This window comes from Cololabis saira, chromosome 15 (assembly GCF_033807715.1).
Source record: "Cololabis saira isolate AMF1-May2022 chromosome 15, fColSai1.1, whole genome shotgun sequence".
Taxonomy (NCBI): Eukaryota; Metazoa; Chordata; class Actinopteri; order Beloniformes; family Belonidae; genus Cololabis; species Cololabis saira.
Genome location: NC_084601.1, coordinates 24436921 through 24454147, shown reverse-complemented (window position 1 = coordinate 24454147; position 17227 = coordinate 24436921). Strand labels below are relative to the sequence as shown.

Sequence of the window (17227 nt, the reverse complement as noted above, 5' to 3'; positions counted from 1 at the left end):
AGCAGCAAAGGGGATAGTGCAAAACAGGAGGCATCAATAGAAGTAATAATAATACAATAATAATATCAGAGTATGGCACACTATAAATAGTACTAGTATATACAATAATAATAATAATAAAAAATAAATAATAAAAAATACTGGTATATAAAATAAGAGACGGATATTTACAGATGAATATTTACATAATTGCACGTTGCAGTGAATGATAGTGCACATTATTTTCTTGTATGTACATTTATTGTCAGGTTGTTATGTATGTGGTCTACTGTGAGCAGTGCTGGTTGTGTAGTCTCACAGCTGCAGGGAGGAAGGATCTTCTGCGCTAGTATGACCTAATCTTAATCTAGAAATGATTACTTCCTCTCTCCTACACTTTCTTTTGTAAACGTTCACGTTAATATGCTATAAAAATGTCTCCCTTTTACACCGTTGTCTCACACCTTTTGCCATGAGTCCCTCACTGCCTTTCTAATTAATGATTTTGCTTCACCTTTACCGAAAGAAATTTCCACAATTGCCTCACTACTCAATTTCAATGCTCTTTTAGCAATATTGTCTGCTTTCTCATTGCCATCAACACCCATGTGGGCAGGAACCCAACAAAACTGCACAGTAATTCCAGTTCGGTATAACCTCCACAATACAATTAATATTTCCAACACTAGATCGTCTCTTGTTGTTCCTACATGGTCACTCCCTGGATCTTTCGAGCCATCTATGAAAATGGGAATAAAATTGTAATAGTTCCTCTTCAGGTAATCCTGAACCAAATGGTTGATGTTATCTGCATTTTGTCACACCATTCTCTCCTCTGCTCCACAAGATACAAGTTTACACTGGGCGCTGGGAGTAGCCAAGGAGGAACAGACTGTCGTTCAGGTTTACATTTATTAACAGTCCCTAATCATGCGTGTATTAGTTGACACTCATTGACGGTCCCTTACGTCCAACCGGTAACGTCACCGCCTCTCCTGCCAGTTTGCAGCGTAACGCACCACGTCACAGACCAGGAAGTCCAGATTTGTTATGGGCGCCTCCTCCGGATTTGATTGGAGGCGGGGATGACGTCGAGAAACGCTCCACTCTGATTGGTCGGTCGGTTCAGTCCGTGCTCGCTGATTGGTCGCCCTGTGAAGTGGGCGTGGCGTCTCAGCTGATAGCAGATCACAGGACCTGGTTCTCCCCCGATGTTTTCCTTTTCTACAGACTAAAACACAGGTACTAAAAGACATCAACTGTTTTTATTCTAATGTTTTTTATTGGTCTTATATCAGGCGCAAACTATAGACGTAGTCCGTTGATTCAAGTGAATGTAAACAAACGACAACTGTCAGTTAGCATTATTAGCCCTGGAGCTAAATCCGGTCTGACTGTTTAGGAAGAATCCAGCCGGGCAGCGTCAAGGCGCTGCTGTATCCGCAAAAAGCCCAACAAAACAACATTAAACAAAAAAATGTTTTGAACCACGGGCCAATATTAGCAGTTAACAGTTTAGCATACGCAGGCTATGAGGTGCTTGAGTGAAATAGGTCGGTTCTTGTCAGAAATTCAGTCAAAATATGACACATGTGGACCTGTCATCCTGTCACCGGCTCAGGGTCGGGGGGCGGAAATATGGGCTGTTGTCGGTGGAAATCAGGATCATTTCTAGCTTCTTGGGGGCTCAGTGTAAATCTGCTGTAAACAAAGGTGATGGAGGAGTTTAAAACCCTCAAGATGATGCATTATGAAGAAAACAGGCTAGGTCTGTCAATCTAAAGTTTAGATTCAACTTCCGCCTGCCAAATACACATAGCATAGATATGTAATATATATTTATACTTCTATAAACAGAGGGATGAGTATATTATAAAGTCGGTGTAAAGTAACTATCTTGTTTATAAGCAGAACAGATCTGGTGATAGTAGCAAATAATGCTACTTAGGATGTGGATGGTTGGTTACTTAATCTTTTATTTTTGGTTCAATTTATTATTTCAGGAATTGTGGTGAAGATTTTTCACCCTTTTTGAGTTGGATTATTGTCATCTTTATTGTCATGTTATTATATTATTATTATATTATCATCTTTTATATTATCTTTTGTATGTCTATGTGTGGACCCCAGGAAGAATAGTCTTCCCATGGCGAAGACTAATGGGGATCCATTTTAAATAAATAAATAAACAAATAAACAAATAGCTGGCTAACAAAAATAATGATTTGTTCTGTGTTTGAAGAAGGAAGAAAAAACTAATGAAGAGCGGATAATTTCGATGGAAAAACTTCAGAATTCCTGACTTTACAAGATCATGATTAAAAAACTAAATGTAAAACTAACTACATTTTTCTAATTTGATCCATTTTCCTGCTTTAAAACATTTAAAAAGATGTCTTTCACCTTCAAAACACTTGAAAAATATTACTTTATAATTTCTTTTTCGGTTGTCTTTTGTATTATTATTGTTTGTATTGCTGTTTGTGTCTTTCTTTGCTGCTTATGCTGATTGGTTGTTTGTTCTCCTCTGCATCTGATTGATGTGCCTGTTTGTTCCTACCAGGTTAATTGATACCACCTGACCTGTGTTTAAAGAGCTGCTTGAAGGAGACCCCTTTGTCTTTGTTATCTGTCTTGAAGAAGACCTACATGGCTGAAACATGTTGGCATTTTTTAACTTTTACTAAGCCATAATTCAATAAAGGCTTTTTATATTTTTCTAACTTCTTAAGTGCCTCGGTTTTTCTAAATTGTTTTACAATCTTTTGGATCCCCATGCCGAAGAGCACCTGAAGTTTACTTTTCATACACCCAGGAGCACTTCATGCGTTTGTAGTTAGACTTGTAAAACTAACTAGTCTGAGGTTCATTCAATTTTCATGGAATTTGGGGAACTTAATGTACAGAACATTGTAATAAAAGTTATTAAAAGACTTTTGATTGGACAATTTGTGTCAATGTTATGTCCAACCAGTTTTTGTGGGAGTGGCCTAACATTCTTCTTTGGCTTGTGTTTAACAAAAGTTGATACTGACAATCAGTATGACCTTCTGTGGAAAAACGCTACATTTCATCTGTGGGAGGGTGCTACAACTCCTACAAGCTCCCAATGAGCTACTTGAGATAAATATCAGAAATGTAGTATACCTATGAAGTACTAGATGGTACCTAAAGACCCGTTTGGCTGACTTTCAAAATGTTTCCTAACAGCCAATTGAATTTCAGAGAGCAATATGTTCAAATGTGAATGACTGACGTTTATCAAATGTCTAGAAGGAGGAATTTAAATATATTGAGTCTTTGTTTGTACATATTGTGTAATTTGGTCTAATGAAATGATAACATTTGCCTTTTTTTTTCTGTTTGTCTTCAGTGAGAGTTGAACATCTGAGCATCAAACATGTCTTTCGGTAAAGCAGAGTTCCGTCCGGTCCCAAAGGACTTCAGCACGATGATCCAGACCTGCAGCTCCAACATCCAGAAGATCACACAGAACAGTACGCGCCTTCACGCATATCTCCGCTTTAGCGTGAACCAAATTGCAGTCATATGATCTCAATAACTGATCATGTGACGGTGCTCCAGAACATGCAACATCAGTGTTTAAACAAAGAAGGATTGTAAGCATCTATGCAGAGCTTTATGGGGGTATTAGCATCTTTATTGCTGGTAATTTAGGCAATGTTATAGACCGTAACCTTTTCATACGTAAAGTGAAAATTTGTGAACCCATCTGAATTAACTGTTTTCCTGCTTTAATTCACCTGAAAATGTAATTCGATATCTATCCAAGTCACAATAACAGACAAACACAGCGTTTTATCATTTTTTTATCAATTTATTTACTCCTCCCATTAAACAATAACAGCGCTGGAGGAAAAAAGTGAGTGCACCCTGAGAGTTGAAGTTGAACCTGCTTTGGCAGCAATGAGTTCAGTCCAGTGCTTTCAGTAGCTTTAGATCAGCAAACCCACCTCAACTCATGATGGTCCCTCCACCATGCTTCACCTCTGAGATGAGGTTTTGGTGTTGGCAGGGTGAACCCATAGACTAAATACTGTTTAGAAATAGAGGGTATGCATTGATGTCACTTTCCCACAGGACCAGCCCCCTTACTCACATTGAGTGGCAAAAATTGGCTGCAACTAGTGGAGAAGACGGGATAACAGCCGATTATCGGATTAAATTAAGGGCAGTTGGACTTGACAGTGACCCGTACAGTTACCCCAAGAACCAGTGGTCCATGGACATTAATATTTGGCCACAAATCCAGTTTCCTGATATTTATATGGACTTAATTTCTACACCGGGGAAATACACAAAGCAAAGCTTGAAGGCATACAAAAGTCTTGACGCTTGGTCCTACTTCAAGGCAGGATTTGTTGTAGAAATTAAAGTGATGAGGACACCGAACTTTATGATTTGACCGTTTAACGTTATCTACCCAAAAATCCAACATTACCTGATACAAAATGGGAACCGCAAATCCACATTTCGGTGCCTGGAATCTAGTTGTTTCTGCAAATTGCAGCGATCCATTTGTCTCTCTTAAGCTTATTTTTCGGCAGTCTGTAAAAACGATAACTCCGATTTCTTGCTAAATCTATGAGTACAGTCGATCGTACAACAGCTCTTTCCAATTTTAGATGTTTTCCAGTTGCTCAAACTGAAAGTTTACGCTGCCACTCAGTCTTTCTGCCACTCAGTCTTTCTGCCACTCAGTGGGCGTAACCCGCTGTGAAGTCGCATCTGTGACGTCATGCGCATTCCCTCCATGGAGGCAGTTTAGTGCTGTGGCTACTTTCCTACGAGTGGACGTCAAGCCAAGTATTGTGTCTAAAGACACAATACAGAATCCTCACTGAGGTCCAGAAGAACCCACGAGGACAGGCTGAAGAGTTGCAGACATAACTGGAAACATCTCTGCTCAGGAGTCACTGGACAGTCAGGAGAGTTTGCCTGCACCACCACTACAAATATGTTTTATGGACTAATGAAACCAAAGTTGAGTTCTTAAGGAAGAATACTCAGGACAATGTTTAGAAATCACCTGAACAGTGAAGTATGTTGGTGGGAAAGTCCTGATTGAGCCTTTCTTCACTGGTCCAGAGTTACCGAAGAGCTTTTAAGTTTCAGCTGCCAAAGAAGGTTCAACCAGCTTTGTTGCTCCAGTGATGCAAGTTCGATGTGTCATCAGCACAGACACGTTTTGTTTTGAGTTGTCATTTATTGAATTAGGGGACGATCAGATGACATTTTATTACAAACTCAATAATACACTCAACTAATAAAATTAGAAAAAGAAGACAATTTAACAGGGTTTGCATCTTTTTCTTTGAAAGCGTGTGTTTGCATGCAGAGATACTGCTGTGGTCCAGATCCTGTTCAGGTTCGGCTCTTGTGGGATGTGGCGTCATGATTTCCAGAGGGACAGAACATTTCCAGTAAAATTCTGTAAATGTCACTTTCACAGGGAGGTTGTGGAATCAAGTGGTTTATGTGGCATGTTTTATTGGAATAAATCCTGAAAAAAGATTACCAAAACAAGCTCTAATCCAGCAAAATGAAAACAATTGACACCTTTTTTCAGACCGAAGAACAGAATCAGTCCAGATGAGCGCTCATCAATCAGCGTAGTAAATTGAACTATAACCTACGATCTTTTATGACAACAGAAAACTGACTGCAGGAGAGACTGCATCACAGTAATGAGTTAGCTAGCTGTGGTTGTAGTCGCTGGTCTCTGCACCTTCAACGGTTCTGGAACTAATCTGTGCATGTGATGGAGAAGAGTCCAGGCTGAGTTCAGCCCTAGCGCCGCCGGGATTTAAACGTTGACTGTGTTCTCTCGACAGCTGCGCAGATCAAGACGATGGTGAGCCAGCTGGGGACCAGTCAGGACACCAGCGAGCTTCAGGACCGCCTGTACGTAGCAGCACATCTGCAGCACATCTGCAGCACATCTGCAGCACATCTGCATCACATCTGCAGCACATCTGCAGCACATCTGCAGCACATCTGCAGCACATCTGCAGCACATCTGCAGCACATCTGCATCACATCTGCAGCACATCTGCAGCACATCTGCAGCGCTCCCACTGCTTCACTAACACTCTGAAAACTGTAATGTTTTAAAACTTTTAAACATATTTAAAGACAAAAACATGGCAGTAGTTATTCTCGTGTCCAACAAAACATTCCTTTTTTGGGCATAAACAAAAAAATTTGTAAGTTATTTGTAAGAAATAAACAACTCCAATATTCCTTTCAATATCCATTTAAAGTGCAAAAAAAGAAAGAAATTGCAGCGCATGTGTGAATTAAATGATGTCTACTGGGATTACAGTTCACCGGGCGAAAATGTAATAATGGGAAAAAAAAAAAATCGATCTTCAGACGTACAAATCGATTTTTAGGAATTAATATGACAATCGGAAAATCGTTTTTTTTTCAACACAGGCCTAAAGATGAGTGACACAGCGGCTCATCCATCAGGTTCTGCAGTCGTACTGAACCTGTTGTGTTTGTTCCAGGCAGCAGATCCAACACTACACAAATCAGCTCGCAAAAGAAACCAACAAACACCTGAAAGAGTTGGGATCCATCTCTCTGTCCCCATCCCCTTCAGAGCAGGTACGTTCGGACACCCAGGATTGGTTCATTCACCTATTTCAGGGAGCAGAAGAACCACTTAGGGGACGGCGCTGATTAAAGACACATGGTGAAGATTTACCTTCAACCAGTCCAAGAAAATAATGAAAGAAACTGAAATATCTGAATTAAATGAATCAGAATATTTGTGGACCACATTATGTAAAAACGTGCAACTTGAATAGATTTGACCCGACGTCTCGTGTCACCATTGTACTTCCAGTATCTTGTGTTGTACTCCCAACATACAACTAGTTTAAAGACAAATACTTTGTCCTCCCTGTCTGGCAGGAAAACTGAGGTCATACATTCAGATATTTCGTGATCATTGTGATGCGTCTCATTAAGGTGTTTATTTCTCTGCAACCTCAGAAGCTGGTTCAACGTATTCTCGCTAAACCGCCATTTGCAGATAGCTGTTTTTTGTCCTAAAACATTTAAAAAGTACTTTTTATAACAGAAATACTAATTCTGACCTTTTTTGAAATTCTCACACCTCAAACTGCAAATAAAAAAAACTAACGTTAAAACTGCATGGAAACGAAAGGAATCAAACAAGGGAATCCGTGAAAACTAAAAGTAACTAGATTTGTAAATGGAAAGTGAAAACATAAAAAAAAACCTCTAACTAATGGAAACTTTATCCTCTTTTTTAATTTTTTGTACATTTATAAAGAAATTTATGTAATTTCAGTTTGTGATTTTTCTCACAAATCCACACGTTTGAGTTTTCGCTTATAAATTAGTTTTTCTAGTTTGGATCCGAGTGTTAAAATACCAGCGCTAATCTTGGATCTGTGCGTTTTCACGGCTCTGCGCCCTCAGCTCATTTGTGGAAACAAACTCCCGGTTTGGGAAGTTTCCTGTTGTCGTCAGACGTCCCCGCGAGTCGTGGATGCAGATAGCTACGTAGCGCTGATGCCGTTTATGCTGCAGCGCCCGTTACGACTGGTTTCCAGAGCTGCTGTAAATGTTGTGACATCATTTAAGGGTTAAGGTGGAAGAAGACAAGAACTTAACCCGTCAGAAGCAGAAGACGGAGGAACCTCTGCAGAAAACCTGAGCCGCTGCAGTTTGCTGTGTTTATTTCTACGGTGCTCAGAACATTTGGGTTGTTTTGTTTTTCACTTAAGCTAATCTTAGCGTAACACTGGCTGCAGATGTCCAGCATTTGATCACTTCTGACGTCTGACCATATGTTCCATATAAACGCCATATCATCATGAAATAATATGAGTGAGGTTGAGGTTATTGATGGTTATTAGTGGTGTCAATGCAGCTGCAGCAGCTCCTGCGGCTCCGGACGAGTCCAGTCTGTCGGTTAAAGAGCAATGATGCTACACGCCAGTAAACCTCACACTGAGACAAGTTTGAGACGTGTCGCTGCCACCAAATTCAAAACAAATTGTTTATTTAAGACGGTGCATTTCTTCAGTTCAAATGTCTGTTTTCTGTTCTTGAAAGCAAAGTACTGAGCTGTAGCTGACGTTTGCTCCGTCTTGTGTGGCGTCCAGAGGCAGCAGAAGATCCAGAGGGACCGGCTCATGAACGACTTCTCAGCAGCTCTCAACAACTTCCAGGCGGTCCAGCGGCGAGCGGCGGAGAAGGAGCGGGAGTCGATAGCCAGAGCGAGAGCCGGGTCCCGCCTCTCTGTAAGTTCAACCCATCAGGAGGTCGAGTTTAGCAGAACAACAAACAATAAGCTTCCAATCACTGAGAAAAGAAACGTGGGTGGTGCTAATATTCTTCTCGTAGTAGCGTAGGATTTAAAGAGGTGAGATGCAGTCAGGTGCTGCCACCAGACAGGTATGATAGTTTACAGTTATGGAGCTTTCAGGTGTGTGTTAACACAAGGCAAAGAGGGAAAGACATCAGCAAGCCTCTTACCCTAGATTCACATCAAAACCGTCAAAAATCTCCTGTGGAGGTTCAGGACTCCTGCATCGCTGCTGTCCAAAGTCTGTCGACGCCTGTAGTTCTTTCAAGCTGCGCTGCAGAACTGGAGGGAACAAAGTGCATATAGTCTACATATATCTATATACAGCTGCACATCTTCAGTTTCCTATTTCACCATGGATCACACTTTGGGAAGCCTTCTTTAGATGGGTTTGATGCTCCTTAATGAGGTCGGTCCTGGATCAACATCAACCATCAGAGCCGTTGGTCCCAGTGAAGCTGCAGTCTGTCTGCGGTGAACACTGACACACCGGGTCGTAGCCGATTTCGTCATATTATTTAAACTGTGTTTTGTGATTAATAAGCACGGTTTTTTATTATTTTGCGCTGGATCGATGTAGCAAATAAAATCGTTCGGACCATCCAGCTCCTCAACCATCAGTTACGTGTTTCACATGATCAGTTCAGGTAAAAACTGCAGTCAAATCAGCTAAAATGTCAGTTTGCTGGATGAAATATATTAATTCCTGATAAAATAATTTGTTAGTGCACAGCTATGCTCATGTGTGCATGTGTACGTTTGTTTGTACATGAAAGTACAATCTGCATTGAGGCTTCTCGCTTCGGGAATCCCGGTCTGTGATTGGATGCTGTCTCGGCGTCGCCGCTGCTCATTTGCATAAAGTTGAGATTCTCTCAACTTAAAATTGACGCTCTGGACGCCTCCGTGGCCTCCGACGCCTCTCGCAGACAAGAATTCATAGACAATGAATGGCAGCCGGACTCCTATGTGTGCGCTGTGGCGTTTTAAGTGTGAATCCAGGATCAGAGAACCAACTCTTGCTGCACATCAGAGAGGTGGATTCAAGGTTTTTGAATCATGGTGGTATTTAGGATTACCCATATGATTTTTATTTGTTATTTATTCATGCTTTTCATTTTGGCCTCATTTTTGTTGAATAAATGATACCGTTAAAAAACATTTTAAAATGTTTTCCAGCAGAGTTATACTTTTATCCTGAATGGCAGTGGAGAGCTTGTGCTTTTCTATGAACAAAATATATTTTTCCAAAATGAAATGAAGTTATATTAAGATATAGATACTGTATATTTGGACTCATTAATGAATCATGTTTATGTGTTGACTCTGCGACTCTTTCTGTGTTCTCTTTTAGACCGAAGACAATTTCCGGGATGAAAAACTTGTCTCTTTCGATAAGTAAGTGGCCATTGTTCTTGTTTGATGTGGAGCTTTGAGATGTGTAACTGAGACCCAGCGGTTTTTTAGCAGTGGAGGGTAAATACAATGCCAAGAAGGAAGGACATCAGCTGTTGCATCACATTGAATTGAAATTTTATTTCAAACATGAAACGGTAGTGAAAACAAATCCAATCAATAATAAATAAATGTAAATAAGAAAAAAAAAAAATATAAATAAAAACATGCATCCATCGTAATTAACATGCTTGGAGTAGGAAGAAGTAAAAACGTACCCCCTAAACTCTATTTTATTATAATCAAAATTAATTTAATTTCTATACAAAAATGTATGTATATATATTCCCAATACAGGTGCAATTCGTCTGTGCCATACAAAAAAACATTATAATTTTTGGTATATATACACACACACACATATATATATATATATATATATATATATATATATATATATATATATATATATATATATATATACACAATTTTTATACAATTCTAGCTAAGCAAGGACCAAAAGGTGTAGACTGAAGCCTAAGCTTATAACGCCTACCCTTTTCACAAAAAAATGTTAGCTTTTATAAACTAGTACAGTGTCATTAATAAATATCATTCCATACAGTATTTGTATAAGCAATAATACAATAATACAATAGTACATACACATACACATACCTACACATATACATTCATACATACACACACGCATCCTGTGTATATACTGTATATATATATATATATATATATATATATACATACAAATACTGTACATACATACACACACACACATAAATGTTCAACCAAGTGCAACCAAGACCTCCATTCACCTGCAAAGATCTATAAAACCAGTTTCAACCTATTTAAAGCTCACAAACTGCTCTTAAACTTAACCCAGCATTCATACGTAGAGGTGTCGTTGCAGGGCGCCTTCCAGGTAAATTATTGCTTCTAATGTAGGTGTTCTTGCTGTGTTGTGTTTGTGTGAAGCCAAGAGGACTGGGGTCAGATGACCGCCCAGACACAAGAAGAGGCCATCACCGAGGAAGACCTGGAGATCATCAAGGAGAGAGAAACCAACATCAGACAGCTGGAGGTGAGCTGTCGGTATATGAAACATTGACCAGTATTAGGACACAGAGGGGCTGCTGTCCTCAGACCAAACACACCTGCTTTCACCTCATTCCATCTGTTTCTCCATTTCAGTCGGACATCATGGACGTAAACCAGATCTTTAAGGACCTGGCAGTGATGATTCATGACCAGGGAGAGATGATCGGTAAGTATCCCTTGTGCTGTTATTCCCACAGTTCAAAAATGCCCGGAGAATGTAGTTAGCAGAGAAGGGCGGAGCTTGTGGCTCACTGGTCGCTACACTGATCAAGCAAGCTGCAGAAACTAGAGGAGAGGAGAAATATACAAACTTACAAATATTGTGTAAAATGTAAATAAAAACAACATTTTTATTTTATTTTATTATTTTATTTTTCAAATAATAATTAACTTAGAATTTCATGGCTGCAACACGTGCAGTAGAAGTTGGGAAAGGGCATGTTTACCACTTCACCTTTCCTTTTAATAACACTCAAACGTTTTGGAAGAGAGGAGACTAATTCTCTTAACCTCTCATGTGGAATTCTTTCCCATTCTTGCTCGATGAACCGCTTCAATGTTCAACAGTCTGGGGTTTTCTCTGTCGTAGTTTACGCTTCATAATGCGCCACACATTTCCAATGGGAGACAGGTCTGGACTGCAAGCGGGCCAGGGGAAAACCTGGACTCTTTTACTTCGTAGCCACGCTGTTGTAACACGTTCAGAATGTGGCTTGGCATTGTCTTGCTGAAATAAGCAGCGGTGTCCATGAAAAAGACGTCGCTTGGATGGCAGCATATGTTGCTCTAAAATCTGTATATACTTTTCAGCATTTATGTTCCTTCACAGAAATGTAAGTCACCCATGCCATGGGAACTAATGCACCCCCGTACCATCACAGATGCTGCTTTTGAACTTTGCGTTGATAACAGTCCGGATGGTTCCGCTTCCTCTTTGGTCCGGAGGACACGACGTCCAGGGTTTCCAAAAACAATTTGAAAAGTGGACTCATCAGACCACAAAACACTTTTCCATTGTGCATCAGTCCATTTTACATGAGCTTGGGCCCAGATAACCCGTCGGCGTTTCAACCCGCACTTACTGATGTAGTGACAAACTGTATTTACTGACAGCGGTTTTCTGAAGTTTTCCTGAGCCCATTTGGTGATATCCTTTACACACTCATGTCGGTTTTTAAGGCAGTGCCGTCTGAGCGATCGAAGGTCACGGTCATTCAGTCTTGGTTTCCGGCCGTGGCGCTTACGTGCAGTGATTTCACCAGATTCTCTGAACCTTTTGATGATATTATGGAGCGTAGATGTTGAAATCCCTAAATTCTTTGCAATTTTGCTTTGAGAAATGTTGTTCTTAAACTGTTCAACTATTTTCTCACGCAGTGGACAAAGTGGTGACCCTCGCCCCATCCTTGCTTGTGAATGACTGAGCATGTTTGGGGAGGCTCCTTTTATACCCAATCATGGTACCCACCTGTTCCCAATTAGCCTGATCACATGTGGGATGTTCCAAATAGGTGTTTGATGAGCTTTTCTCAACTTTCTCAGTATTTTTTGCCACCTTTCCCAACTTCTACTGGACGTGTTGCAGCCATGAAATTCTAAGTTAATTATTATTTGGCAAAAAACAATTAAGTGTATCAGTTTGAACATTAAATATGTTGTCTTTGTAGTGTTTTCAATTGAATATAGGTTGAGAAGGATTTTCTAATCGTTGTATTTTGTTTTTATTTACATTTTACACAATTTCCCAACTTTAACCGAATCCGGTTTGTATAATATAGTCTAACCTCGCCAGCAGCCGGCTGAGGGGTAACACTTCAAATTATACATTTGCATGTACTGTCGATTTGAAATGAATTACCATCGAAGTATGTTGAGTCTCAAATACCACTTGGAGCCAAACACACGACCGGTGCAGAGAGCGCACCCCCGGTCAAAAGCAGACAACGCTGGATATTATAGATTTAACTGACCAATGCACTTCTTGTGCAATGTTTGTGATGCATATGGTTCATTGTTTTACATTGAGCTGCTTAAAAAAACAAGGAATCTTAAGTTAGTTTTTACAAGTGTAAAGTTGGGGCCTTTTTATTTATGAGGGAATGTTACATTCAGGTCAAAAGCTTTTTTTTGTGTAAAGTTGAATAAACATTGGCATAAAGCAAGCATATTTGCCCTTTCTCATGTTGTTAAAAGTATTAAAAAGTAGATATATACATAGATATAGAGACAGTATAGTGTAAATAAGTATATTTATATTAATATGGGCATGTGTGTACAAATATATAGAAATATTCAACTATGTGTATGTATGTATAGGTTAGTGTGAGTATAATTAAAGTATATAATTATAATAATAATGTTATTTAGCAGTGTGAGTACAGTGTGTGAGTATTTATAAATACAGGTTAAATGATTAGTGAATGGGGTAGGATTAAATAAGTTTACATTTCTTCCTACTCCTTTTTTGCACATGTAAATTTAGATTTTTTAGAGAGTGTTAAAGGATGAAATTCTTTGTTTTGTTGTTTTTTTTTTTTTTAAACTTCTCTTGAAGTGTTGTTTTTTTACATGTACAAAAATAAAATGAATCAAATCAAATCAAAAAACATTTAGTAAATACCTTAAGGAAATTTAGAACAGCAAAAAGTTGGCATGAAGGCATCTGATAGTACCAGGTTGAAAGCAGACATGCGTTTGGATTGTTTCCTGGCTGAAATGTATTGTGTTTTGTGCTGCAGATAGCATCGAGGCTAACGTGGAGAACGCTGAAGTTCACGTAGAACGAGGGGCGGAGCAGCTTCAGAGAGCAGTTTACTACCAGGTGAGCCCCGATCCGTGGCGTCTGCAGCCGTCTCTAGCTTCCTGTCAGTAATCAATAACCAGTAACCTGTCGTCTGAATCACAGCAAAAGTCCCGTAAGAAGATGTGCATCCTGGCTCTGGTGTGCTCCATCGCTCTCGTTATTCTCATCCTCATCATCTACTTCGCCTCGAAGTGAGCTGATGTCCCTGCTGGCGTTTCAGCACTCCATTTTACCCCTCTGCCCGCCCCCTCCCATGTAAACACCCCCCGAATCACCAGGACTCAAGCGGCTGATCAGCCATCAAATGGCTGAGCTTTAACTATTATTGATGAAGAAACGGAGGACTGGGGGGTGTCGGGAAGCGGCCTAATTCCTGAGATTCCCTCATTTTAGTCTCTTATTTACTGCACTAACACTAGCTGTCACTGTATTTCAAATCTAGAAACGTGGTTGGAATGACTAAAAGAAACAATGCATCCTGTTCAGGTAATCTGTCATTTTTATGTCTTATGGAACATGTTGTAAATGAAAGCTGAACCAGTAAAATACCAGTATGATTCACATTTATGTCCGAGTGTTCTGTAGAAAAACTGAAATGGAAGAGCAGTCTTCAAATAAAACATTTTAAGATGATGTCTGTGACTCAGAATGTATAATAAATGTCTTCAGCACGTCACTGCTGCATGTTTCATCTTTTCTCAACTGGCTCCATGTGACCTGAGGTGCGGCTATAAGTTGGTTGGTGCCTATTGTAGGGAGGTCTCCGCGGAGTTTTAAAAAGCATCAAAAGTTTCAAATTTAAGGACATTAAAAGTAGGCCTGTGTTGAAAAAAGTATGAAACCATACAAAGGTACGAAAACATTAAACTTTTCAGTTATAATTGCATAAATTGTCTATATTTCATTACTTTATATACTGCCTTGGGGTTACATTTGCATAAAATGCTAAAAACCAAACGAAAATGGAAATCATTAAAACGGAATGTGGAAAAAAAATAAAAAAATTATAAAATTTCATACGTCTCTGTTTGCTGCCCTGGATCTGTTTGGTAATTCTGCCACATGGTGTTTCTGAAAGCAGTTCTATCAGCATTCTGGGAGGTGATTGGTCCTTACAGCATCATTAGCTGCCAATACTTGCTGCTGAATCTCAATATAATACTAGTATTAATATGTTGCATAACTACACATATAATTCATGCAACAGCTCAAAAAACTGTTTTAATAACACTAACCCAAATCAATATCGGAAGCAAATCGAATCGGATCGAATCAAATCTTGATAATTGATTCCTAATCTTAAAAGGAACCCTGGCTATTAAGACATGTAGGTCTTAAAAGATAAATGTTGGTATGAATTATAACAATGTGATATAAAAAACCTTGTTGATGTCTTCGTTTTTATAAAATTTGAAAATATAATTTAACTCGTGGGTCGCCATTGTTGTTTACATTCTGGGTACTGACGTCAGACGGTGGCTCCTGCTAGCCCCCGTCCACTGTTTTGACACCCAGAAACAGATGAAAACACAGCTAAACAGGTGACGGCGCACCAGAAACACAGATCAAAACACAGCTAAACATTAAGGTGACGGCGCACCTACAAAAAAGTAAAAAAAAAAAAAAAAAAAAGTACCGCACCATAAAGCATGAACTATAAAAACACCATAAAACTCAGACAGACTAACAGACCAAACGTTTCAACTAGCAGATAGCCGATGCTACAATAAAAACCCCAGCCAGATCTGGCGTCATTAAATTAAATAAAGATGTTCTTGCCTATTTGACGCAAAGTCTGCCCACCGGCGTCTCCCTCCCGGCGGCGGCGAGAGAGGAGAGCGGATGGCGGAGCGCTGCAGGCTGTAGAGCTACGGCGTAGGCTCCTGCGTAGACGGCGTAGCCGTGGCTCTACAGCCTGCAGCGCTCCGCCATCCGCTCTCCTCTCTCGCCGCCGCCGGGAGGGAGACGCCGGTGGGTAGGAATGATGCACGTTTGGGTGGGCATAGCCCACCCCTGCCCCCCCCTAAAACCGGCCTCGGTGCTGGGTCCACCGTTTGATGACAGACCAGAGGCTGAGGGGACTGGCCCGGGACTTTGACGAAACGGGAGGCGCAGACTTCGCGTCAAATAGGCAAGAACATCTTTATTTAATTTAATGACGCCAGATCTGGCTGGGGTTTTTATTGTAGCATCGGCTATCTGCTAGTTGAAACGTGTGGTCTGTTAGTCTATCTGAGTTTTATGGTGTTTTTATAGTTCATGCTGTATGGTGCTGTACTTTTTTTTTTTTTTTACTTTTTTGTAGGTGCGCCGTCACCTTAATGTTTAGCTGTGTTTTGATCTGTGTTTCTGGTGCGCCGTCACCTGTTTAGCTGTGTTTTCATCTGTTTCTGGGTGTCAAAACAGTGGACGGGGGCTAGCAGGAGCCACCATCTGACGTCACTACCCAGAATGTAAACAACAATGGCGACCTACATGTTAAATTATATTTTCAAATTTTATAAAAACAAAGACATCAACAAGGTTTTTTATATCACATTGTTATAATTGATACCAACATTTATCTTTTAAGACCTACATGTCTTAATAGCCAGGGTTCCTTTAGAGATTAGGAATCAATTATCAAGATTTGATTCGATCCGATTCGATTTGCTTCCGATATTGGAATCGAATCGATTCTTGACATTTGAATCAATCCCCAGCCCTAATTAAAAGTGTTAAATTTGATTTTAGAGGTCTTATTTTTTGCAGAAACATGCTGTGAATGATATTTCTACAAACAGAAGTCCATTTCTACATTGTTTGCGCTTAAATCAGCACAATAGATAACATAAATAACACTGACTATAATCTTCAGAAACACGCTGTTGGAAGGGAAAAAGTCCATCTTGTGTTGAAGAGTGAACACGGCGTGTGATACCAGCCTCATGTTGCACGTGAAAGATGTCGTGGTACTTTTAACATTTTTAATATCTGTAAAAGCTTTAAAGATTATATTCACATATCTTAATTTACCTGATTAATGTAAACGTCCTACACCTCTGGTGTCACGTTTAATCACGTGAATACCAGAGGAGGTACCAGCAAAGACCAGCAGAGACCAGCAAAGACCAGCAGAGACCAGCAAAGACCAGCAGAGACCAGCAGAGACCAGCAGAGACCAGCAAAGACCAGCAGAGACCAGCAGAGACCAGCAAAGACCAGCAGAGACCAGCAAAGACCAGCAGAGACCAGCAGAGACCAGCAAAGACCAGCAGAGACCAGCAGAGACCAGCAAAGACCAGCAGAGACCAGCAAAGACCAGCAGAGACCAGCAGAGACCAGCAGAGACCAGCAAAGACCAGCAAAGACCAGCAGAGACCAGCAAAGACCAGCAGAGACCAGCAAAGACCAGTAGAGACCAGCAGAGGGAGGTAAAGATCAGTAGAGACCAGTAGAGACCAGCAGAGGGAGGTAAAGATCAGTAGAGACCAGTAGAGACCAGCAGAGATCAGTAGAGACCAGTAGAGACCAGTAGAGACCAGTAGAGACCAGTAGAGACCAGCAGAGGGAGGTAGAGACCAGCAGAT

The 17227-nt window shown here is 40.2% G+C and overlaps 1 protein-coding gene across 1 annotated transcript; it reads left to right on the top strand.

Annotated features, from left to right (window-relative positions):
* The first annotated feature begins 1132 nt into the window (after positions 1-1132).
* stx12 (syntaxin 12) lies at positions 1133-14332 on the top strand. The gene is made up of 10 exons (XM_061741149.1): positions 1133-1221; positions 3353-3476; positions 5835-5904; positions 6513-6612; positions 8145-8282; positions 9702-9745; positions 10733-10838; positions 10949-11021; positions 13594-13676; positions 13761-14332. The coding sequence occupies exons 2-10, from the start codon at positions 3380-3382 to the stop codon at positions 13851-13853; spliced, it is 804 nt and encodes a 267-aa protein (XP_061597133.1). The 5' UTR covers positions 1133-1221; positions 3353-3379; the 3' UTR covers positions 13854-14332.
* Positions 14333-17227: the final 2895 nt, after the last annotated feature.